At 48.4% G+C, this 24793-nt stretch overlaps 1 protein-coding gene across 2 annotated transcripts in view; it reads left to right on the top strand.

The window, feature by feature from the left end:
* Positions 1 to 24793, top strand: part of sidt2 (SID1 transmembrane family, member 2) — a 112591-nt gene that overhangs the window by 52868 nt on the left and 34930 nt on the right. Inside the window, exons 11-16 of one of the 2 annotated variants that reach the window (XM_038778619.1) lie at positions 1751 to 1762; positions 8440 to 8517; positions 11860 to 11931; positions 18104 to 18219; positions 21481 to 21554; positions 23876 to 23942. In XM_038778619.1, the coding sequence (XP_038634547.1) occupies positions 1751 to 1762; positions 8440 to 8517; positions 11860 to 11931; positions 18104 to 18219; positions 21481 to 21554; positions 23876 to 23942 (419 nt within the window). The remainder of the gene's footprint in view (positions 1 to 1750; positions 1763 to 8439; positions 8518 to 11859; positions 11932 to 18103; positions 18220 to 21480; positions 21555 to 23875; positions 23943 to 24793) is intronic. The other variant, XM_038778620.1, reaches the window with a different exon arrangement.

Genomic DNA, 24793 nt, shown 5'->3' with positions numbered 1-24793 from the left:
AGTGATTGGTTACAGTGCGGGACAAGGGGCCAAACAAAACAAATACATGAGCAAGAGCAGCATAGGGCATCGTGAATAGTGTTCTTACAGGGAACAGATCAGTCCGAGGGGGGGAGTCGTTGAGGAGTCGTGTCGATGTGGGGAAGAAGCTGTTCCTATGTCTGGATGTGCGGGTCTTCAGACTTCTGTACCTTCTGCCTGATGGAAGGGTCCGGAAGAAGACAATGCCTGGGTTGGAGGGGTCACTGACAATGCTGTCTGCCTTCCTGAGGCAGTGGGGGGTGTCTATAGAATCAATGGGAGAATGGCAAGCTTGTGTGATGCGTTGGGCTGAGTTCGCCACGCTCTGCAGTTTCTTGCAGTCTTGGGCCGAGCAGATGCCATACCAGCTGTGATGCAGCCGGATAGGATGCTCTCAATGGCACATCTGTAGATGTTTCATCTAAGGTCTGGAGACCATGGGCCATTTATTCAATTTCTCCTCAAAGGCAGCCCCATCAATCCCCTAGGAATCAATCTTTGTTGCATCCATTATAAAGCAAGTATATCCTTCCATAGAGTCAGTGGGCGGGATTCTCCAGTCTTGCAAGAGAGTACGGAAGATTTGTAATTCTGGCCAAACCTCCATTTGCTGTCAGCTGTACTTGAAAATCGCAGCCGCGAACAAGGATGGAGGATTCCGGCCATAGAGTTTTACAGCACAGAAAGAAGCCCTTCGGCCCATCATGTTTGTGCCGGCCAGCAAGACCCTATCCATCGTAATCCCATTTTCCAGCACTTTGTCCGTAGCCTCCGTCCTTAGTTAAGGACTCCAATATCGTATGCAGTACTCCACATGTGACCTCGCCAAAGCTCTGGAAAATAGCAACAAAGCTTCTTTATTTAGATACCCTATGCACCTGACATCAAAAGAAGATCAGCAGAAACCCGGGATACGTAGGCGAGAAGAATTTTCGCTGACTTTTTGTTGACGTTACAGTGTATCTGAAGGAAAATCCCCAAGGAGTTGTCCAACCATCTGACCTGGGTGCAACGTTTGGACAATTCTTCCTATTGGCTATGACACCAAGGATACACTTCAAAGAATGATTGGTTTGAATAAATTAGGGGCTGGATAAATTAGGGAATGAATTAGGGGCTGGTTTAGCTCACTCGGCTAAATCGCTGGCTTTTAAAGCAGACCAAGCAGGCCAGCAGTTCACGGTTCGATTCCCGTACCAGCCTACCCGGACAGGCGCCGGAATGTGGCGACTAGGGGCTTTTCACAGTAACTTCATTGAAGCCTACTCGTGACAATAAGCGATTTTCATTTCGAATAGACTATAAAAAGCATGATGAGGAATTTGAGACTAAAATAGCCTCTTCAATGTGTGTCAGAACCTTTCTGCCTAAAGCCAATAGTTGATATCTTTGGGAATTTTGTGTGAATAATCCCACTAGGAATATGGAAATATCTTGCCCAAACCCCCCCACCCCCCGGTCTCCCACCCAGGGGCAGCTCCGGGGATAGTTGACAACAATCACTGCAAATACAAAATACATTATCTTCCCCCCCCCCCCTCCTGAATGTACTTTACACTTTCAATTTATTTGTGGTTCTCATCTGCTTTTGTGATGATTGATGATGAAATGCTCCTGTGTCTTACTGTGTTGTATTTCATTTTGCTCATTGATGATTCTCAACAATAATCTTGTCCCTTTTTCCGTTTTATTTCCTGTCTGCCTTCTCTTGTGGTTGATATAAATACAGACCCATTATTAGGTAAGACCCGGTTCTCAATAGCTTGATAGTCAGACTCAGTGGTTATAGTGACAGACTTGGGCCGGCTGGCATTCGATCGATTTGACATATTCCAAACTGTCCCGAATCACTGCAGCACAAAGCACATCTGTGTGGATGCAATGGGAAGATGGAGCCCGTCTCTCCATGTTCCAACCAACCCCACTCCCCTGAGAAACACAAAGGGGAAATCCCGGTGCCTGTTGCTTGTGCAGATTACAGGCAGGATAGGGAAACGAGAATGATTAGAAATGCAGCGCTGCTGACCTGATCAATGCCTCCGAACCTTACTGAGCATTAATAATGAATGGAACTGAACAGACATGTTGCGATTACAGGCTGGGGAGGATGGATTGATTCATTACACGCGGTGATCGTTCAAACTGAATTCCACTGCATGTTACTCTTTCCCTTGCTGAAGTCTCGCCCCCTTCGCTGCCTCTGATGGAGGTTCTATCAGTTCAGAGGAGTCCTGTTTGTAGTGACCTTAATTTCTCTCTTAAGCATCATTTTCATTTCAATCATCAGGAATCGTTAATGCACTTAAAGCCATATATGTATAGTTTATATGTATGCGTTTAGTATCTGATATATATATTTAATTATTTTAATGGGCTGCATGGTGGCACAGTGGTTAGCACTGCTGCCTCACAGCGCCAGGGACCCAGGTTCAATTCCAGCCTTGGGTGACTGACTGTGCGGAGTCTGCACGTTCTCCCCGTGTCTGCGTGGGTTTCCTCCGGGTGCTCTGCTTTCCTCCCACAAAGATGTGCAGGTTAGGTGGATCGGCCGTGCTAAATTGTCCCTTCGTGCCCAAAAGGATAGGCGGGATTACTGGGTTAGGGGGATAGGATGGGGGCGTGGGCCTGGGTACGCTGCTCTTTCAGAGGGTCGGTGCAGACTCGATGGGCCGAGTGGCCTTCTTCTGCACTGTAGGGATTCTATGATTTAACCTATGCTCCTCCAATTCTGGCTTTTTGCGAGTTCCTGATTTATATCACTCCACAGTCGGTGGGTATACCGCCAACTGCCAGAGCTCTAAACTCTGCAAATCTCTCCCTCAGCTTCTCAGTCTCTTATTTTCTCCTTTAAAATGCTCCGTACAAACCTACCTCTCTAATCAAGCTTTTGGTCATCCGGCCTGACGTCTCCTTATGTACCCTGGTATCAAACCTCGTTTGATAATTTTTCTGGTTCAGCATTTGGGACATTTATTGGTGCAGCAAGTTTTGTTATTGTGTTACTGGATATCAAAACATGACTCCAATATGAAGTGAAATAAATGGCTACAAGTTTCTACTATGCCATTTGGTGGATGAACATTTAAATTGCTCAAATGATTTCTTCCATTCTAATGAAGAGATTGATCCATTCGTCTTGGCTCCTCCCAAGCAATAATTGAGGAAGGAAAGTTGTATGTTCAGCAGGCGCTTGCCAATACTGGAAACAACCAATTGATAGAAATTACTCCAGTATTTCCAAAGTTTTGGTCACATGCTGTCATTTCACAGCAAACAGTCTATTTCAGGATATTCTCTGTACATTTTCCCTGTTCCCCCAGCCAACAGAAGCAAAGACGTAAGTGAAGTCATTCTAATCACATTACTGCAGGCCAAGAGTGGAATGAATGCTCTCTGTCTCTTCTTTTTTTTTGTTGTTGACTGTATGTGGTTTAAGTGAAGAAATGGGGGCCAGTCTCAGACCAGTGCAGTGGGAATTACCCATAATTCTTCACTAATTGACGCAAAGTTGGGCCAATCTGTCAAAGAGGAAAGCCAGAATGACCGGCTCAGGAAATGGAACAACTCACACTGATGCGCAAAGCACTCTCCTGAGGCTGCGTTTGGGATGTGTTGTTCAGTTAATGCGAAAGCAGCTTGACTTTACGGTCGGACCAGTTAAACGCTCACATTTGAAGCGGAAACAAAAAAAAAATGTCCCACTCACTGATACAGTCTTTACACAAAGGGCGAGAGAGAGATCACCTGTGTCCAATTGAAATGCTGAATCCAAAAGCTGTTGAAGATGTAGGGTCTCTTCTCCGTCATTGCTGTCTGATGAGGTTTAAGCTTTATACCTTGCAGTTACTAAATGCGGATATCGACAGCCGTATTCACCCCGCTTCTCCCTTCCTGCTGCAGGTGCTCCATGAAAACCTGGTGGCACAGTGGTTAGCGCTTCATAGTGGGTTGAGACTTGGGGGGGGGGGGGGTGTCAGGGGTCGCTTTGGAGATTTCGGAGATCGGGACGCCATTTATAAATGGCGTACGGCTCTCTCGCTACACAGCTGTTCCGGCGAGCGGAGTCCCTCAGTGTGCAAAACGGGGCTATGGCGGCCTCGGCTGCGCGTTCCCTGTTGAGGTCCCTTATCAAACGCGAGTCGCGTTTTATAACCATGTGTGTCTCGCTGCTTCAAGCGCCGGGAAACACGTGGCTAAACGTGCCCGCTATGGGACTCAGTTCCGTTTAGTTTAATCACGCCCCTTATGTTTTGTTTATTTTTTTGTACAATGCCTAGTTCTAGTTCAGGAGTGATGACGGCATTCCACCTTGGAGCCTGTCTGCAATAATGTCAGTACATTTTGGGGATATTAATAAAACATCTTCTGGATGGCATTTAAATTCCTTGTAACAACATTCGAGCACTTCTACACATGTCTACACTGTCTTCTTTAAGAAGTTGGTGGGCAGACAATATGCAAAGTAGTCGTTAAAATATTTTGTGGAACAAGTTAATACGGGATCCATCATTTCTGTGTTAAGTAAATTAGTGGAACATGTTGCTTCCTGACAGTTGCTTTAATGTTTATGCAGGGATTAAACAGAGGTGTAATCAGAAATGGATGCAAACAAGGAGAAATTAGGAAGGGTGTCTAAAAATGTGGTCAAAGTGACGGCTTTTAAGGAGGGTCTTGTAGGAAGAGGGGGAGATAAAGTGGTTCAGCGAAGAGCATCAGAGTGGATGCCCAGGCAGTCAGAGGTAGGCATGGTCTTCAATAATGGAGCAAAGGCAGAAGAAGAAGCATAAAATCCTGATTAGTCTTATTGGTAAATATCTCATGTTTATGGCCCTGTGCGTTGGGCTCCCCACAAGTGAAAATGTCTCTACTTCTGCAAGTCAAGCACTATCTAAATCTTAAAGATCTCGTCAGACCGTAGTCTTCTTTCTAAGCATCTGGCACAATGGACTTGATTTGGATCAGAATTTATTAGAAACTGGAATATTTCTAACTCCGCTCCTTCACCGAACATTTTAGGGAAAAATTACCCATGGACGCTATTTAGTTGGGGGGGGGGGGGGGGGGGGGGGGGGGGGAGAGTCCCGTTTTGGGCACGTTTAGCAAGGTTTTTCCAGGCGTTTGCAGAGCCAAGAGCGACTCTGCAATTAAATTGGACTCTATTTCCTTTGACATCTCGATTCCCCCCCCCACCGCGGCCTCTGGACTCCCCCCCCCCAATGTCCCAATTTACCAATCCAGAGGGCCTCGAGCCTCCTGCACCCCACCTCATAAGTGCAGGACACCCCCAGGCCTGGCACAGCCAGCCAGCCTGGGCACCATGGGTCTCCGGGGAGAGGTCGTTCGATCCTGTGCTTTGGGTAACTCCTGCGCAGAAATATTCAAGTGAGCCTAACTGCTCGCTTGAACATGCAGAACTGGCTCACGCCCACTGAGGGCGAGATCCAGATCGCGATGCCTCGCGAGGTCGCATTAGATCTCTCGAGGCGTAACGGGCGTCGCGAGATTTAACGGCCTCATTGCGTCCTGAGCCGGACACGACGAGGCGGTTCCACCTTGCTCCATATTTCTAACCCGAGCTAGATTGTTGTGGACTGAAACCTGTTCTGATTTCCCAACCTTACAGTCACAGACGGCTGGCTAATCTTGTTGCATGTCGTGGTGCTGAAGTTGTGTGTATTCTTGTTGTACTTTAGTAATTGGTTTATTGAAGGCCATTGAACTTGTTAGTGTCTCTGATGGACCCCACGTGGAACTGGCATATGTTCCTTAATCTGATGTTTCTTGGCAGAACCTCAATGTCCCATTTTCGAGCTAATTAGATCACAAGATAGGATATTCATTGTCTTAGTGCGCAGCCAAAACAAGTCATATGCTGATGACCATTCTAGCAATTAAACATTGGAATTCTCTTTGCTATGTGACAGATTTATCTGTTTTCTTGTCAAACGTTTTCTTGCACTCCACCAGTACCAGGGAAGGGTGAACTTTCTGTTGTAGACCCTCATTGCCAGCTTCAAGTCCTTCCAGGTCAGGTTCCATGCAGAGGAAAGCCTGATGGGCCTCAGCCATAATCTTGGACGAGCTTGCCCAGTGTGAGAAATTTCCATTTCCTGAACCAGCCACAGTGTGGCCCTCTGAAAGCACTTGCTAAGTTAGTGTGACATTAAGGGGAAGCTTGTGCTGTGCGTCCATTCCATATTGGATCAAGAATGCTCTTATCTCAATTCATGTGTTGAAATAGGCCTTCACCAATGGTGCAAAACAGGCAAAAGTGAGCCAGCAGCTCATCACACACCAAGACCGAATCTCTTTCTCATTGAAGTGACTTGAAAAGTAAGTTGGGTGTGATGTAGATGAGGCTGTCAATTCACCATCGTTGGTTGGTGCCACTGGTGAAGACCAATTCCATTACCCACATATTTTCAGACAGAATACATTACTGATTTGAGCTGGATTAAGACCGTGACCCTGGAGGTGAATCATATGTTTTTCTTTTGATTGGGAGAAGTGTGCAGGAAGTCACGATCACTGTGAAGTAGACCGGGAGGAATGTGATGTTAAATCTGTGTAAAATCCATAACAGTAATCCAATGACAGTTACCACACCAGGCAGTTCTATCTCTTTGGGTTTGCTTCCGAGGTAAACCGAACGACTGGCTTCTCAAGACAGGCTTTCCTCACAGACCCAGCTTGCTGGGGGTTAAACAGCGATTTCAGCTGTGGCTGAAGTGGGGCAGCACGGTAGCACAGTGGTTAGCACAGTTGCTTCACAGCTCCAGGGTCCCAGGTTCGATTCCCGGCTTGGTTCACTGTCTGTGCAGAGTCTGCACATCCTCCCCGTGTGTGCGTGGGTTTCCTCCGGGTGCTCCGGTTTCCTCCCACAGTTCAAAGATGTGCAGGTTAGGTGGATTGGCCACGCTAAATTGCCCTTCGTGTCCAAAAAAGGTTAGTTGGGGTTACGGGGATAGGGTGGAGGTGTGGGGATAGGGTGGAGGTGTGGGGATGGGGTGGAGGTGCGGCGATAGTGATGAGGTGTGGGCTTGGGTAGAGAGCTTTTTCCAGGACCGTGCAGACTCGATGGGCCGAATGGCCTGCTGCACTGTGAATTCTATGATTCTATAAGTCCGAGCCAGCTCCCCTTGCAGTGATTTAATTATTCCCTGATCTACAATTTTCCCTTTTGATCTTCCCTTTTCTGAACTCATCTCTTAAGAAGACAAACTTCATTTTGTCAGTCTACCTTTTCAAGTGTAACGGCAAAGTCCACACCTCGTCTCCGTATTTGAACCTCAAACCCCTTCTTCAAACCCTTTATGTTTTCTTCCCCAGTTTTACCATGTTGCCACAGGTAAACATTTGTTTGCAGTGATGTTAGGCTGTTCAACAGATCAAAAGCACCAGTTCCATTAGGGTAACCAGTCTGCACCTGCCTATAAGCAGCGTACATTGCCAGTCGTTCTTTTTTAAATATCTAACCAGCAGAGAACATTCCAATTTATTGGATTTCCATAATATTTTCATGTCATCGTGCTGAACGCCCGGGTTCGATCCTGGCCCCGGGTCACTGTCCGTGTGGAGTTTGCACATTCTCCCCGTGTCTGCGTGGATTGCACCCCCACAACCCAAAAAGATGTGCAGAGTAGGTGGATTGGCCACGCTAAATCGCCCCTTAATTGGAAACATTCTTTTACAGGCTGGGGATGTTTAGCACAGGGCTAAATCACTGGCTTTGAAAGCAGACCAAGGCAGCCAGCAGCACGGGTTCAATTCCCGTTCCAGCCTCCCCGAACAGGCGCTGGAATGTGGCGACTAGGGGCTTTTCACAGTAACTTCATTTGAAGCCGACTCGTGACAATAAGCGATTTTCATTTTCATTCATTTTTAAAAGAAAAATATATTTTCATGCCATCGCTACTTTTCCTGAGAGAGGGATGTGAAGGCATTAGAGAAAGTAGAGGAAAAAAATCATGAGAACAATTTCAGGGACGTGGAATTTCAGTTATGTAGTTGGTTTGGAGGAGTTGGGAATTTGTTCCTTGAGGGGAAGGTTTAGCAGAGATTTGATACAAGAGGGGCCTGGACAGAGTAGGTAGAAAGAAACTGCTCCCCTGGTGGAAGGATCAAGAAAAGAGGCCACAAGTCGAAGGTAAGTGGCAACATGTAGCGAGTGGTTAGGATCTGGAATGCGCTGCCTGAGAGGGTGATGGAGGCAGGGTCAATCGTGGCTTTCAAAAGAGAAACGGATCATTAACTGAAAAATAAAATAACTGCAGGGCTACAGGGAAAAGGGAGGGTAGTGGCACGAGGTGCATTGCCCCTTCCGAGGGCCAACATAAACATGATGAGTCAGACGGCCTCCTCCGTGTTGTAACTGTTCTGATTTTCTGATTAATTTATTAAAACCCAGTATCTGTTCAGTTTCAGCTGGTAGTTACACTCCCCAGAGCCCTGACCTCTACACTGGAAGTCCAGCGTGTCAAAGCTATGGCTCCTTTGGTAAGATCGGCTATTGAATAATGTATTGCGGCTATTGTGAAACATATTAGAGTGTGACTTGGGGGGGGGGGGTCTTCTCCCACTGCAGTAACCTCACGTACTGTCATTGCGGAGATGGGGGATGGAGGGATATGCCCGATTTGAAACAATAAGTTTGGTGATCTCTGCCCAAGATTTTCTAATCCATGTTCCCATCGTACGCACTGTGCATAATGGAAAAAGTCTTCAATAATTAATCATTTAAAAACACTAATGCTCAGCGTTTTATTGGCAAGACCACCATTTCTTGCCCTTCCCAAGTACCCTTCTTGAGTCACATTCAATGGTTTGCTCCAGCTCAGTGGCTCGTTCGGCCCATTCAGAGTAACTGGGGAACTTGAGGCCAGACAGGATAAAGGCGACAGATTTCCTTCCCTAAAGACGGATAGTGAAGCAATTAGCCTCGTTGTCACTTTTACTGATACGATGGGCTGGATTCTCCGTTTTTGGAACTATGTCCCCACGGCATCACGCCAGAAAAACTGGCCACTCATTCACAGCCCAGCAGGGGGCTAGCACGACCCGTCGGGAAGCACGCAGCTTTAGCTGCAGACACGGGGCCCCCGCACTTTCGGGTCAGAGGCTGCGTATGCACACGGCGGCGGCCTCCAGCGAACTCAGACCTTGGAGCTGGACCTCCCAAATACTGCCCCCGATGAGCCGCGGGTCGCAACCCGGACAGCCCGCCCAAAAATACCCCGGGCCCGTATGAGGACCCCTGCCCTCCGATCAACCCGCCCCCAACCATGGCGACCGTGGACTGAGTCCGCAACCGCCACGTGAGTATCCCGAGCAGCAGGACCACATTAGATCCACGCCGTCGGTATTTCAGCCGGTCGGGGGCGGAGAATGGCAGGGTGGGCTTCCAGAAACAGCCGCAGGTCGGGGATACCAGAGAGCAGTGTTCTTCAAACTTTTTTTCCGGGGACCCATTTTTACCAACCGGCCAACCTTCACGACCCACGCCAGCCGACCTTCGCGACCCACGCCGGCCGACCTTCGCGACCCACGCCGGCCGACCTTCGCGACCCACGCCAGCCGACCTTCGCGACCCACGCCGGCCGACCTTCACGACCCACGCCAGCCGACCTTCGGGACCCACGCTGGCCGAGCTTCGCGACCCACGCCGGCCGACCTTCGGGACCCACGCTGGCCGACCTTCGGGACCCACGCTGGCCGACCTTCGCGACCCACGCCGGCCGACCTTGGCGACCCACGCCGGCCGACCTTCGGGACCCACGCTGGCCGACCTTCGGGACCCACGCTGGCCGACCTTCGCGACCCACGCCGGCCGACCTTCACGACCCACGCCAGCCGACCTTCGGGACCCACGCCGGCCGACCTTCGGGACCCACGCTGGCCGACCTTCGGGACCCACGCTGGCCGACCTTCGCGACCCACGCCGGCCGACCTTGGCGACCCACGCCGGCCGACCTTCGCGACCCACGCCGGCCGACCTTGGCGACCCACGCCGGCCGACCTTCGCGACCCACGCCGGCCGACCTTCGCGACCCACGCCGGCCGACCTTCGCGACCCACCATTTTCTCTTACCTTGTTTGCTGCTGCCAAAAATGGAGGAAATGGCTTTGGGTCCCTTTGGCCCTCGTACACGCTCCTCCAATGGAACCTGTTGGATGAAGGTGAAGCCTTCCGGTGTCGGAAAGTATGGAGTCTCCATCTGTTCAAAGTTCTGATTTTTTTGCCTGTAAAATTTTATCAAATAAACCCCCCCCCCGAACTTGTAAAAAAATAATATAAAATGAGTAAAATAAATGAAAAAAATGAATAACCCCCCCCCGAACTTGTAAAAAAAATTAAATAAATGTATAACCGAATAAAAACCACTACAGAACTTGTGAAACAAAAAGCTGCAACTTTTAAAAAAAATAGCGGCCGCACTGCACATGCGTACCCGATTATCGATGCGTAATGCGGCCAATTTTTTTTACATTTTCGCGGAATGCGCATGCGTGCCGATCATCGTGCGCGCATGCGTAATGCGGCCAAATTTTTTTTTAACATGGTCGCGGCCGCTTGCAGCCACCGTTATGAAAAGCCGGCTGCTGCGCGGGGATTTGCGCGATCGGGAGCGACGTGGACAACGGCTCCACGACCCTCCCGACACCCGCCCGCGACCCACCCGCGGGTCGCGCCCCCGACTTTGAAGAACACTGCCAGAGAGTACGCCGCTTTTCGAATCCCCGAGAATTGGGGAACCAGAGCCGGTCCCGATTCCATGCACGGAAGTGGATTATCCTCCCTGGCGCCGGACGCTATTTCGGCGTCGGGATGTGGAGAATCCGACCCCATCTCTTTACTTTCAAACTGAATTAAATCTCTGAAACTGACCATTGCCATTTCGAGTCACATTCTCCAGATTATCAGTCTGTTAGTCCAAGCCTCTGGATTATTAGTCCAGTGACACCACCCAGACTAGATTTATAAAATCCAAGTATCATCCTAAATTTTCTATTGAGCAACTTCAATCACCTGCCCTATTTAAGTTGTTCAGTATTATTTTGAGGGGAGAGTTGGTTGGAGAGCTCCTTGACCCAAACACTGCCCCTGTCGCCAGCTGATGCTGGGATCTATCGCACTCAACTATCCTTTCTAATTTTGCCTTGCCATACTAATAGATATGGATAGATAGACAGGCAGATAGATAGAACATCCTTCCCAATGGCACTACAGGTGTACCCACACCACATGGCAGATGTTCCGAAAGATGGCAATAAACATGCTGACCTCGGCATCAACCCCCATGTCCCTTGCAAGAATAACAAAGAAGATATTAATGCCTCTACTCTGGTACTTTCCCACTTAGTCTGGACCGTCCCACTCACTGGGACTCAGGTCAAGAGGAAAGCGACAATTCCCACGATTAATTATATGACGGAGAGGGGCGGCACAGTGACGCAGTGGTTAGCACTGCTGCTTCACGGCGCCGAGGACCCGAGTTCGATCCTGGCCCCGGGTCACTGTCCGTGTGGAGTTTGCACATTCTCCCCGTGTTTGCGTGGGTCTCACCCCCCAAAACCCAGAGATGTACAAGTGTAGGTGCATTGGCCGCGCTAAATTGCCCCTTTATTGGAAAAAAAAAAGAATTGGGTACTCTGAAAAAAAAAATTTTCAAACGATATGATGCAGAAACAAACAGACAAATATGTTGATGGGATGAGATGGAGAGGGTGGGAGGAGGCTCGAGTAGATCACAAAAATGAGCATGGACGTGTTGGGCCGAATGGCCTTTTTCAGTGTTGTCAACATAATTCAAACTGACTTAACTTCATTGCTTATTGCAGAGAACGGCTCCATTCTTGGATCTGAAGCGATCACAGACAGCATGGAATCAGATTCTACCTATGGTTACATGGGTAAGGTGTCAACTCCGATTGTTCTGCATAGCATCCCAGCACACTGCCCAGCATGCAACAGTTTGCCCAAACATTCAAAATTAGTTGAATCATCGTCAATTTTGGTTGCCAACTCTTCCAGGATTGCCCAGGAGTCTACAGGGATTTAAGTTGAATTCATATTTTGGGCACGCAAGGGAATCCAGGGAAATAGGAACAGAGCGGGCAAGTGGACTGGACACCGAAGATCAGCCATGATCTTCTTGAATGGCAGAATGAGCTAGAGGGGCCGAATTACTGTCCCCTCTTGCATTTCTTTCTTTCTCAATTCACTGAGGGCAAGACTGAAGGAAAATCATTCAGGGCTTAAAATAATTACGCGTTTTTCCCTATTCTTTGAACACTTTGGATAATTATTTATGGAATGTGGAAAATGGAGGAGGGAAAGGTTAGTTTTACTGGGCAAGAGGTCATGTGATTTAAATACATCCAATCAGAATGGATGACTTGCTTTTTGACAGGTCAAATTATTGTAGAGTTGATCCTATAAAAGATCCTACCAATTCAACCGTAGAGACCAGAATGGACCCAGGCTTGATCCAAGTCAGCTATAATTCATTCATCATTATTTTGAATGATGTGTTTTTATCACCAGATTATTTACAGCTGAATAGAGAACGTTGTGGAGGGTGAATGCTGGCCCGTCTGTATCCCCTCAATTAGGAATGCCTTTTCTCACTGTGGCGTTAGTCCCGGGAGTGGGGGGGGGGGGTTTGCAGGGGGTGTAGAATCGGGTAGCGAGGCAGAGAGGAAACCACACTTCAAGCCGTTGGAGTACTCATGTCGGAGTTAGTGGCATCTATGGAGAGATGATACTAAAACCAGTTGACTTCCGGTGACGTTATTGATTTATCAGTTTGCAAGGGTGTGTCAAAAACATTACAATAACCAAAATCGTCCCCCTTTCCCAACCCCTCACCAAGTGACTCTCTTTATAATCCACTGTTTAACAATCCATACAATTGCTTTTTACTCACTAGGGCAAGGCCAATTGAAACGACAGAACTTCCATATTCGCCTGAGAGGTTTCGATATTGGTAGTGTCTTTTTATAAGAGACTAAAAAAAATCTTTGCTGCAAAAAGAATCACGAGAGAATCACTGCACGGTGGCGATCTGATTGGCATGACCCAGATGTTTTAATTGCCGCTGGCCATTGTCATCATGTGAAACATAGACTTAGCAGTTTCATGTGGGGAATATTCACGTGATCAGCACTTTCTATTCGTTTCAACGTTATACCAGGTTGGGGAAGTTATGTAAAAATGTACTTTTGTCTCCAGCCTTGTGTTGTGAGGATGGATCGCAATAGTGCTGAGTTATCTGATTGAAACCTAGGGCTAGGTCAGGTTAAAGTCGACCAGAGCTCCTCCTCTTGATTGTTAGACCATCTACTTCTCCAGAAAGTGCGCATGTACATCGACACCATGCAAGGTCTAAAATGTGACGTTCCCCGAGGAATTGCTGGACGATGATAGAATTTACAGTGAAGATTCGGCCCATCGAGTCTGCGCCAGCCCTTGGAAAGAGCACCCTACCTAAGCTCACAATTCCACCCTATCCCCGTAACTCAGTAACCCTATCTAACGCTTTTTTTGGACACTGAGGGCAATTTATCTCGGCCAATCCACCTAACCTGCACATCTTTGGACTGTGGGAGGAAACCGGAGCACCTGGAGGGAACTCGTGCAGAAACGGGGAGAAGGTGCCGACTCCGCACACACAGTGACCCAAGCCGGGGAATCGAACCTGGGACCCTGGAGCTGTGAAGCAACTGTGCTAACCACTGTGTCACCGTGCTACCCTTTGCTCAGTGATGCTCAGTGTCTGCTTGCAGATGCTGGTAAGTGACCACTGCCGACGAGCAGATCCCTGCCCAGTAAATGTCAGTGTGCCTTCAAGGGAGGAGCGGAATATGTGAGGGGGATGGGTGGCGCGGAGTATATATCAGATGGAATATATGCGAGGGGGGGGATGGAGGCGTGAGGGGAGAGGAAGGTGGCGATGAGGACAGAGGAAGCTAAAAGAAACACCGTATGAACTTAGCCTGGTGTGTGAATGGGAGCTGGTGTGAGGTACCAGCTGAGTTGGGGTCATGCTGATGTTGAAACTGCTAAGTCTATGCACCAAATACTGATTGTTGTGATTTGAAAGCGTCTTGTCACAAAAATGTGCCACGGTGTACAGCCCAGCAGACCCTCTGTGTAATGCCCTCATTGGAGGTTGAGTATATTGGTGTAGGGTGTGTCCCTAGAGAGCTAGCCTGGAGAATGTAGTACATTTACAGGGAACGTTAAGAATAGCTTCAAGGTTTGTGAAGAGAATTAACAAAATTCTGAAGGGAAGGAGTCAAATCCCAGGCCGCAAGGTAAAAATTAGGACCTCGGTCAGTCTGAACTGTCCCCATTGGGTATTCTTGGGCAAGAACATTATCGTGGACGTTTTGAGCAGGTTTCAGGCGGGAGCTGGATTTCTGGAGAGGGAAGCAGTTGAGATAAATGGTGGGATCAGAAGGACTATCTGCACAGGTCCACCCAATGAGGACGTACCTTCATTTTGTTGGCCAGGCCAACTCACATCATTTTAATGACATTTTCCTTCTCTCTTTTCCTCTTTCTCTCTCTCACTCTCTCCTCTCCTTACCCCTTCATACTGAAGTACACATTAACTCTCTTTTAATCATCACAACTGATTTGGAAGCTATGGCATTAGAGCAATATGTCTACATTCTGACAACCTTTACATGACGGTAGCATGGTGGTTAGCATCAATGCTTCACAGCTCCAGGGTCCCAGGTTCGATTCCCGGCTGGGTCACTGTCTGTGCGGAGTCTGCACGTCCTCCCCGTGTGTGCGTGGGTTTCCTCCGGGTGCTCCGGTTTCCTCCCACAGTCCAAAGATGTGCGGGTTAGGTGGATTGGCCATGCTAAAATTGCCCATAGTGTAAGGTTAATGGGGGGGATTGTTGGGTTACGGGTATGTGGGTTTAAGTGGGGTGATCATTGCTCGGCACAACATCGAGGGCCGAAGGGCCTGTTCTGTGCTGTACTGTTCTATGAAGAAGTTGGGTAGATGGGTCTGATCTCGCCAAAAGGCTTGTTGGAATAAATGGGTTTAGAAACCTCATATTTTAACGGCAACAGAATTGTATATTGGTGATGATAGTCTACCTGAGAATATTACAGTGAGGATCTGCTGGCTCACCAAGGATGTGTTCAATTGGATTCTTAAATTCACCTCGAATCAAGTGTTGATGCCACTTCATGCATGCCTGATGTCTATCATGATCTAACTTCTACAAGTGTTGGAAATACAATCAAAAACCTGAAAACAAATTTCTTCGAAGAAACGTTACGTAAATGTCTCAACACTGATCTCCAGGTAGTTAGTGGTCATGTGACTAAACTGGGCTAATGTCAAACAAAGAACAAAGAAAAGTACAGCACAGGAACAGGCCCTTCGGCCCTCCAAGCCTGCGCCGACCATGCGGCCCGTCTAAACTAAAATCTTCTACACTTCCTGGGTCTGTATCCCTCTATTCCCATCCTATTCATGTATTTGTCAAGATGCCCCTTAAATGTCACTGTTGTCCCTGCTTCCACCACCTCCTCCGGCAGCGAGTTCCAGGTACCCACTACCATCTGTGTAAAAAAACTTGCCGTGTACATTTCCTCTAAACCTTGCCCCTCGCACCTTAAATCTATGCCCCCTAGTAATTGACCCCTCTACCCTGGGAAAAAGTCTCTGACTATCCACTCTGTCTGTGTCCCTCATACGTTTGTAGACTTCGATCAGGTCGCACCTCAACCTCCATCGTTCCAGTGAGAACAAACCGAGTTTATTCAACCAAGTTTACTCAGCCATGTGATAACTATGAGGCACGTGCATTACAGAGCAACCCTTTAGTTCACACTTGAGAGGCATTCGATCTGAACACATAACTAAGACGTGACCCTATTGTCAATAATCGGCCCAGAGAAAATGTTAAAGCAGGTCAATTCCCGGTGTTTCTGGATGAGCAATTCAACAATAAATCTTAGTGGAAAGCTCAGTGCGGTTTAGGGCATTAGGCAGCTTCTCATCAGCAGAAATGAAACCAGGTTCAAGACAACACTTTGTTAACCCATTTAATTAACTGGGTTAACAGCTGCATAAAAATGGAACATAAAGAAATGGCTCACTGACCAGTGCTGAATTGGAGCAAGTTAATCCCTGAACAGCATTGCATTGTAACTGTTATATCAGTCGCAAATTTAGATGAGAAATTAAGACAAACACAATATTCATGTATTACATTGAGTTCATGAATGTTTTTTTTTTAAATAATTTTTATTGAAAATTTTTTAATTTACACAACAACATCAAACCATACTAAAATACCAACGATAACAGTAATAACAACAATCATAAACCTTCGCCCCTCCTCTCTCTCTCTCTCCCCCCCCCCCCCCCCCCCCCCCCCGGGTTGCTGCTGTTATTGACCAAGATACCTATCTCTTTGAGCCAGGAAGTCCAGAAAAGGCTGTTTATAGAACCCTTGTACTGATCCTCTCAGGGCAAATTTAACCCTTTCCAACTTTATAAATCCCGCCATGTCACTGATCCAGGTCTCCACACTTGGGGGCCTCGCATCCTTCCATTGTAGCAGGATCCTCCGCCGGGCTACTAGGGACGCAAAGGCCAGCACACCGGCCTCTTTCGCCTCCTGCACTCCCGGCTCCACCGCAACTCCAAAAATCGCGAGTCCCCACCCTGGTTTGACCCTGGATCCAACCACCCTCGACACCGTCCCCGCCACCCCCCTTCCAGAATTCTTCCAGTGCCGGGCATGCCCAGAACATATGGGCATGATTCACTGGACTCCCCGAACACCTGGTGCACCTGTCCTCACCCCCAAAGAACCTACTCATCCTAGTCCCGTACATGTGGGCCCGGTGCAGCACCTTAAATTGGATGAGGCTAAGCCTCGCACATGAAGAGGAAGAGTTGACTCTCTCCAAGGCATCCGCCCAAGTCCCGTCCTCTATCTGTTCCCCAAATTCCCCTTCCCACTTAGCCTTCAGCTCCTCCACTGACGACTCTTCCACCTCCTGCATTACCTTATAGATGTCAGACACCTTCCCCTCTCCGACCCACACCTCCGAAAGCACTCTGTCCATCGTCCCCCGCGAGGGCAGCAAAGGGAATCCCTCTACCTGTCGCCTAGCAAGTGCCTTTACCTGCAAGTATCTGAACATGTTCCCTCAGGGAACCCCAAATTTATCTTCCAGTTCCCCCAGGCCCGCAAACCTCTCGCCAATAAACAGGTCCCTCAATTTACTGATGCCCACCCTTTGCCACCCCCTAAATCCCCCATCCTTGTTCCCCGGGATGAACCGATGATTGCCACCCAGTGAAGCCTCCATCGAGCCCCCTGTTTCCCCCCTATGCCGTCTCCACTGTCCCCAGATTCTTAGGGTCGCCGCCACCTCTTAGGGGAGAGCGGCAGCGGCGCCGTTACCATGGCACCCAGGCTCGTACCTCTACATGACGCCATCTCCATTCTTTTCCACGCCGCCCCTCCCCGCTCCATCACCCATGTACGCACCATTGACACATTGGCCGCCCAATGAGTTCATGAATGTTAACATATTATACAGGCTCAACATATTCCTGAATGTTAATGGGGCAGACATATTTCCTTCAGGCATGTGGAACATCTTTTCAAATCAGGACATTGCCAGTTCAATCTCTGGTGTGCTCACTGATCTGCGGCAGATAGGGAGTTGCAATTGAGCTCAGTTCCCTGGAGAAGAGTGGGGCCTGGGCTCCAGCCAGGAATCCAGATCAGATGCTCAAGGAGTTCACATTGGGTGAGGACAAAATCTGCGTTGTGATGCCTTCCAGAGAGAAACAGCCTGCCAATCTTCCCTGGCCAATACTGGACAGGACGAATTCCTGTTCACGGTGAATGTTTTGGAGATGAGCTAGCATCCCTGGACCATTAGCCCAGACAAGAGTCTGTACACTTCAAGGGTACGGCCTCACCAATGCTCTGTGGCTCTGGACAGTGGTTTTGTTGAAGGTATCTGTTCTGACTTCCCTTTGCGGCCCAGGCTTGTTGCACGCTAACCTTTTGTTAACCTTCCCTCACAGAGCGGCCGCTAGAAAACGTGATCCGGCCTCGTCTCGATTCTCTCAGCTCTATTGAGGAAGACGAATACGACACCCTGGCAGACATTGATTCTGATAAAAATGTCATCAGAACCAAGGTACGTGTCCTTAAATTCGCAATACATTAAAAAAAAATAAGATGCATTCTTGGGAAGTAGCCATCATTGGAAAGGTTGGTGCATGTTGCTTATCCTTCACACAGCGTTGAATGGATTATTTGGCCACTTTAGAAGGCAGTCAAGAGTCAACCACGTTGGTGGGGGATCGGCGACAGGTTTCCTTCACTAAAGAAATTCCTGAGCCAGTTGGGTTTTTGTGACAATCTGACGCTTATTCCCGACACCAGTTTATTTCTTTAAAAGATATTTGTAGCATCTCAAGCTGCCACAATGAGCATTTGAACTAATGTCCTGCACTGAATCATTACCCTGTGTCTCACATTACTAGAACCATTATTATTGTGCTATCTATAATATTGGTGTAACGACACCCTGGGCTAGTGCGCGGTCAATTCCAGCCCCACTTGATCCGGAGTCACAACACTATTTAAATTAATAAATAATTCTTAGAAAAACACCTAAAGTCTTTGGCCCTTGGCTGCCCAATAACTACCAGCTTTGTAAAGTTAAACGCTATTAATTTTATTAGTGTTTTCACATTTTCAATAGTGTTGCCTGGTATGGAGGGCATTAACTATGAGGTGTGGGGCAGCACGGTGGTGCAGTGGTTAGCACAACTGCCTCACAGCGCTGAGGTCCCAGGTTCGATCCCGGCTCTGGGTCACTGTCTGTGTGGAGTTTGCACTCTCTCCGTGTCTGCGTGGGTTTCGCCCCCACAACCCAAAAATATGCAGAGTAGGTGGATTGGCCACGCTAAATTGCCCCTTAATTGGAAAAAATAATTGGGTAATCTAAATTTATTTTAAAAAAACAAAAAAAACTATGAGGTGTGGTTGAATAAACTCTGTTTGTTCTCACTGGAATAATAATGGAAGTAAAAAGATAAGAGATTTGTTTCAGATGCTTGTTTCCAGCACACCTTTCTTCAACTGAGGATTTCAGTTTGAGGTCTTCACTGTAGATTGATGTGGATTCTGTGCACAGCTACGCAGCTTTCCTGGAGAAAGCACGAGGGAGAGAGAGAAGATTCTTTCCTCTGAGCCTCCAGGGCTCCAACTCCTTCTCCTGCCTCCCTGAAAATCAGCCCACTCAGGCAGGACCCAATCACCACCTGTTACCGGGCAGAATTTGGCCTTTTGACCAATTCATTGATCGCCAGCCAACCAATCGAACCCGAGTCCAACCAATGTCTCGGGTGCCGAAAAGTCTGAGCTCTGCGGTTCGGAAGTTAGCACGGTGTTCTCTTTTCCAACTTTTGAGTTCCTTTCTTCCCCTTTTCAATTTAAAGTTATATATCGATGGATCAAAATGAGAACAGCAAAAATAAAGAAAGGGGTAATAAGGGAATAAACAGGGAGAGTCCTTACATTGTTTTCCTTATCTCCTGTCCTAGGCTTTAGAACCAAGGTCATCTTACTGCTGTATTCTGCCATTAGCAAAATCGTGTTAAACATTATTTTTGTTTATTATAATAATAATTTTTATTAATGTCACAAGTAGGCTTACATTAACACTGCAATTAAGTTACTAGCACTCTTACGTTCCATGATAGGAGACATGACATGACATGCACCATTGTACCAGACCTTAATGCATTCCTCTAAAACACCTTGTCCCACTATTCAACTGAGGTGTTAACCCATTTATAATAAAATGCCAGAAAACTGATTTTAAGACTACTTGACAACTTGAGGAATAGAAACAACTTGCAATTATTTGGGCAGCACGGTAGCACAGTGGTTAGCACAGTTGTTTCACAGCTCCAGGGTCCCAGGTCCAATTCCCCGCTGGGTCACTGTCTGCGCGGAGTTTGCACGTTCTCCCCGTGTCTGCGTGGGTTTCCTCCAGGTGCTCCGGATTCCTCCCGCAGTCCAAAGATGTGCGGGTTAGGTGGATTGGCCGTGCTAAATTGCCCCTTAGTGTCCAAAAAGGTTAGGTAGGTGGGGTTACTGGGTTACGGGGATAGGGTGAAAGCATGGGAAATCTTTGCAAGAGCCTGTACGGACTTGATGGGCCAAATGGCCTCCTTCTGCACTGTAAGTTCTCTGATTCTATGGTATTGCACCTTTCACACCTCAAGGCCTCCCGAGTAAGTCAATCAAATACTTTTCTGATGTATGATCTCGCTTGCAATGTAGGGAACTAATTTGTACACAGCAAGCTCCCACAAACAGCAACACGATGAAAGACCAGATAGGCTGTTTGTTGGCTGAGGGATTAGTGTTGCCCAGGTTACTGTTGTGTTTCAAAATGTGCCGTGGAATCTGTTCTCGTCACTTGAGATAGGGCCTTGGTGTCTAGTCTGAAGGAGGCCTCTCCAACTGTGTGAAATCCCCTCAGAACTATACTGGAAGAACATCACTGGAAGAGCAGCAGAGGTGTGCGTAAATCTCCTACTCTGGCCTTAATCTCATGACTCTTTGACTCAGAAAAACGTGCGCTATCCATTCGACCATTATTTAATTTCTTCAATTCTATCATCTGGAATTCCATATGTCATAATATCGGCTTGGACACTTCTGCAGCGTTTCTGCTGATTTTCATGGACATTTCCTCCCCCGCTTGCCCAATGTACCACACACGTTCCGATAGAACAAGGCAAGGTACCAAGTGCTGGGATTAGAATAGAATCCCTGCAGTGCAGAAGGAGGCCATTCAGCCCATCGAGTCGGCACTGACCCTCTGAAAGAGCACCCTACCCAGGCCCACTCCCTCATCTTATCCCGGCAACCTCACCCAACTTGCACATCTTTAAACACTAAGGAACAATTTAGCATGCCCAATCCACCTAACCTGCACATCTTTGGACTGTGGGAGGAAACTGGAGATCCCGGAGGAAACCCACGCAGACACGGGGAGAACGTGCAGACTCCGCACAGTCACCCGAGGCCGGAATTGAACCCAGGTCCCTGCCGCTGTGAGGAATCAGTGCTAACCACTGTGCCGCCCTTAGATAGGTGCATCATGGCTGGCACAGACACGGTAGGCCGAAGTGGCGCTTTCTATGCTGTAGAGCGACTCTATGACTGTGATTAACTGCACATAAACCAGGAAGATAAGTCGTGGGATAACGAACCTGCTTCTAATTCAGTGATAGTAGGTGTGCCTCAAGGTGCTTGATTTATATTTTTCAGACTGTGAGGTGACTACATGTCGCTCACCGTTCCCTGGGCAACGCCACTGGCCGGAAAAGAGCAGCAAACCCTTTCTAAACATAGCCCTTCTTTTCTGTCTCTGCAGAAGTTTCTGTACGTCTCTGACCTCGCCCGGAAGGACAAGCGAGTTCTCAGCAAGAAATACAAAATCTATTTCTGGTTAGTCAAGTTTCTCATGCAGGCGATTTGCTAAATTTGTTTCGGGGGATTGTTCATTTTCATTGTAACCCTTGAGATTTTACCTCCACATAACTCCTCCAGGCTCTGATTCCAGCTGGCACGCTGTTCCAAGAGCACAGTCGGCCTTGTGACACTTGCCTAAGTAGCCAAGGTTCTTGAGTTTGGGCTGGCTGTTTAACCAGGGAGGGCATCATCCTTTCTTCATCGGATATCTGTGCAATCTCCAGTGATGAGGAATTTCCTGTGACGTGCGTTTATGACTCCCGAGTTCCCTAACTCAAGAGTCCCAATTGTGCTGCTCCTAACACAGCTCTGACTGAGATTAGATAACCTACAGCAGACTGGATTGGGGGGGGGTCACATGATGTAAGCGTGGGAGTGGCTGCGTTTTCACGAGTTCTATTCTCGTAGAATAGAATTTACAGTGCAGAAGGAGGCCATTCGGCCCATCGAGTCTACACCGGCTCTTGGAAAGAGCACCCTACCCAAGGTCAACACCTCCACCCTATCCCCATACCCCAATAACCCCACCCAACACTAAGGGCAATTTATCATGGCCAATCCACCTAACCTACACATCTTTGGACTGTTGGAGGAAACCGGAGCACCCGGAGGAAACCCACGCACGCACGGGGAGGATGTGCAGACTCCGCACAGACAGTGACCCAAGCCGGAATCGAACCTGGGACCCTAGAGCTGTGAAGCAGTTGTGCTATCCACAATGCTACCGTGCTGCTTTTTAATCCTGATGAACAGCCCCATAATTATTTGATCCTGATGTGTGTGATCTGGGCTTTGTTCTTGGAAGATCCTGGCTAGATTTTGGAGACGGGAGCCGGGTTAAGTTGATTGATTGAGGGGGTCGGAGATGGCCGGGGCGGGGTCCAGTTTGTGGAGGGGGGTTCGCGTAGAGCGGGCATTCGCTTGGGCGATGCCGTTGCCGTCGGGATGATTGGTGCCATTGCGAGTGACGTCGTGGACGACGATCTTGGCTGCCTGCCGCACGGTTATTGGTGCTCACATTGATGAACTGGGAGATATCCCACAGAGAATGGATGAAGCGGAGAAGAGAAACCTGTCAGGCGCAGGGAAGTCTCCTCAGTGGGGGCTCACCTTCAGTCCTGGCAGATTCTGCTGCACGGCACGTCGAACATCCTGGTCAGTTCAGGGAGATGGAGCCGGAGGAGGAGTGTTCGTGCACCCGGTCTCCTGAGGGAAGCTGGGGATGAATTCCCGGCCGCATTTGAGAACCGGCTGCCACGCGTTCACAATCTCGGTTTGAAAGTTGGGAGTTTTGAGTTCGACGAAGCACCTTGCAACCGGACCTTTGAGGACTGGGGTCGGTCGGAGATCCCGACCGCTGGTCTTAATTTATCTTGTCCTTGGTGTTGGTTGAGAAGAATTGGAGACCGCCGAAAATGAAGGGTCTTTGCCACCTGCCGGGGCCGAGGTGAATCTTTGGGATGACAACAAGGCGGAGCTGCAGGGTCTTCGATGGAACTCTGGATGGATCCTATTTGCTGCTCGACATTGCTGTGGCCTTTCCAAGCTCCGTGGATGATTATATTCTGTTCATCATTAATCCTGAACTGTGCTCCCTTGTCATTATGCTTCTGGTTGTGTGTTGTTGCCTTTTATCCTGACGTGGGTGTGTGATATATGAGCAGCAGAGGTGCGTTCCACCTGTTATACTGTGAAAACCATCCCCCCCCCCCCGGCTTGTCCATGGGATTTCCCATTGATGGCGGGAAAAAGGAATCCCAATAGCCGGAGAATTCCGGCCGAGGTGGGTAGTGCCATAACAAGGTGGCGAGTCGGTGGTTTGGTATGGAAGTGGTTGAGGGCGGCAGTGGTTAGCACTGCTGCCTCACGGCGCTGGAGGTCCCAGGTTCGATCCCGGCCCTGGGTCACTGTCCGTGTGGAGTTTGCACATTCTCCCCGTGTCTGCGTGGGTCTTGCCCCCACAACCCAAAGATGTGCAGGGTGGGTGGATTGGCCACGCTAAATTGCCCCTTAATTGGAAAAAGAGTGATCCGGGGCTGGGATCGAATCCGGGTCCTCGGCGCCTTGAGGCAGCAGTGCTAACCACTGTGCTCCCCCCCACTCCCACCCCCGTGAAGAATGTTAAGGGTGGCACAGTGGTTAGCACTGCTGCCTCATGGTGCCGAGGACCCTGTGGCTAGGGGTCGGAGAATCCAGACCCTTCTTTTTTGTGTAACTGGTTTTTGGTTGAATTTCCGGCGGTTAAAGAATATTTTGGCTATTTAAGAATTAACTTTACAATTTTCTTCATTTATCAGGAATATTGCGACAATAGCGGTTTTCTACGCACTGCCGGTGATTCAACTGGTTATCACTTATCAGACGGTAAGAAGCTGAATTATTCACGCTGATTATTCACACTTACTCGAACATGCGTGCAATTAGGGACATGAATCATGGGTTTTGAGGGCAATGGAAGAGTTTGAAAAATGCTCCGTGGGTAATGTGCCAGCACAGTTTAGGAAGTGTGCCAATTGGTGAAGTTCACATCCTCTGTAATGGTTCAGGGCCAACTAAAAATAGCACACACAAAATCTGGCGTGTGCGTGTGCTCAAGGTGCCTGCATCTGAATTGGAAACATAGTCAATGACATTGTAACTAGTGCAGAGATGTTGAGCACTGCAGTGTCACGGTTCCGCCATTCTTTATTCTTTCACAGGAGTGTGGGTGTCGCTGGCTAGGCCAACATTTGTTGCCCACCCCTCATAGCCCTTGAGAAGGTGACGGTGAGCCACCTTCTTCAACCGCTGCAGTCCATGTGGTGTTAGGGAGGGAGGTCCAGGAGTTCAACCCAGCAACAGAGAAAGAATGGCGACATAATTCCAAGTCAGGATGGTGTGTGATTTTAGAGCGGAACTTGCCTTTGGTGATGTTCCCATGGGGGTCTGCTGCCTTTATTCTTGTAGGGGGTAAGAAGCCCAGGATTTGGAAGGTGCTGTCGAAGGAGGCCACTAAAGGAGTCGGGACGGGATTGTTCAAAGTTAGCCTGCATTAGATACACCACCAATCACAATGTGAAAAATGCTCATTAATCTCACACGCACTAAGAAATGATCTTCACTTAATCCTTGCAGAGAGGTGAAAGACTGAGTGAATTCTGTTGCGATTCAAACTGAATCCATTCAATTCTGATTCCAAGTCTGTCTCTCAAGTGATTAACATTTTGGTGGCAACA

This window comes from Scyliorhinus canicula, chromosome 19, assembly GCF_902713615.1.
Source record: "Scyliorhinus canicula chromosome 19, sScyCan1.1, whole genome shotgun sequence".
Classification (NCBI taxonomy): Eukaryota; Metazoa; Chordata; class Chondrichthyes; order Carcharhiniformes; family Scyliorhinidae; genus Scyliorhinus; species Scyliorhinus canicula.
Note: the sequence above shows the minus strand (reverse complement) of the source record. Positions and strands in the feature narration are given on the sequence as shown.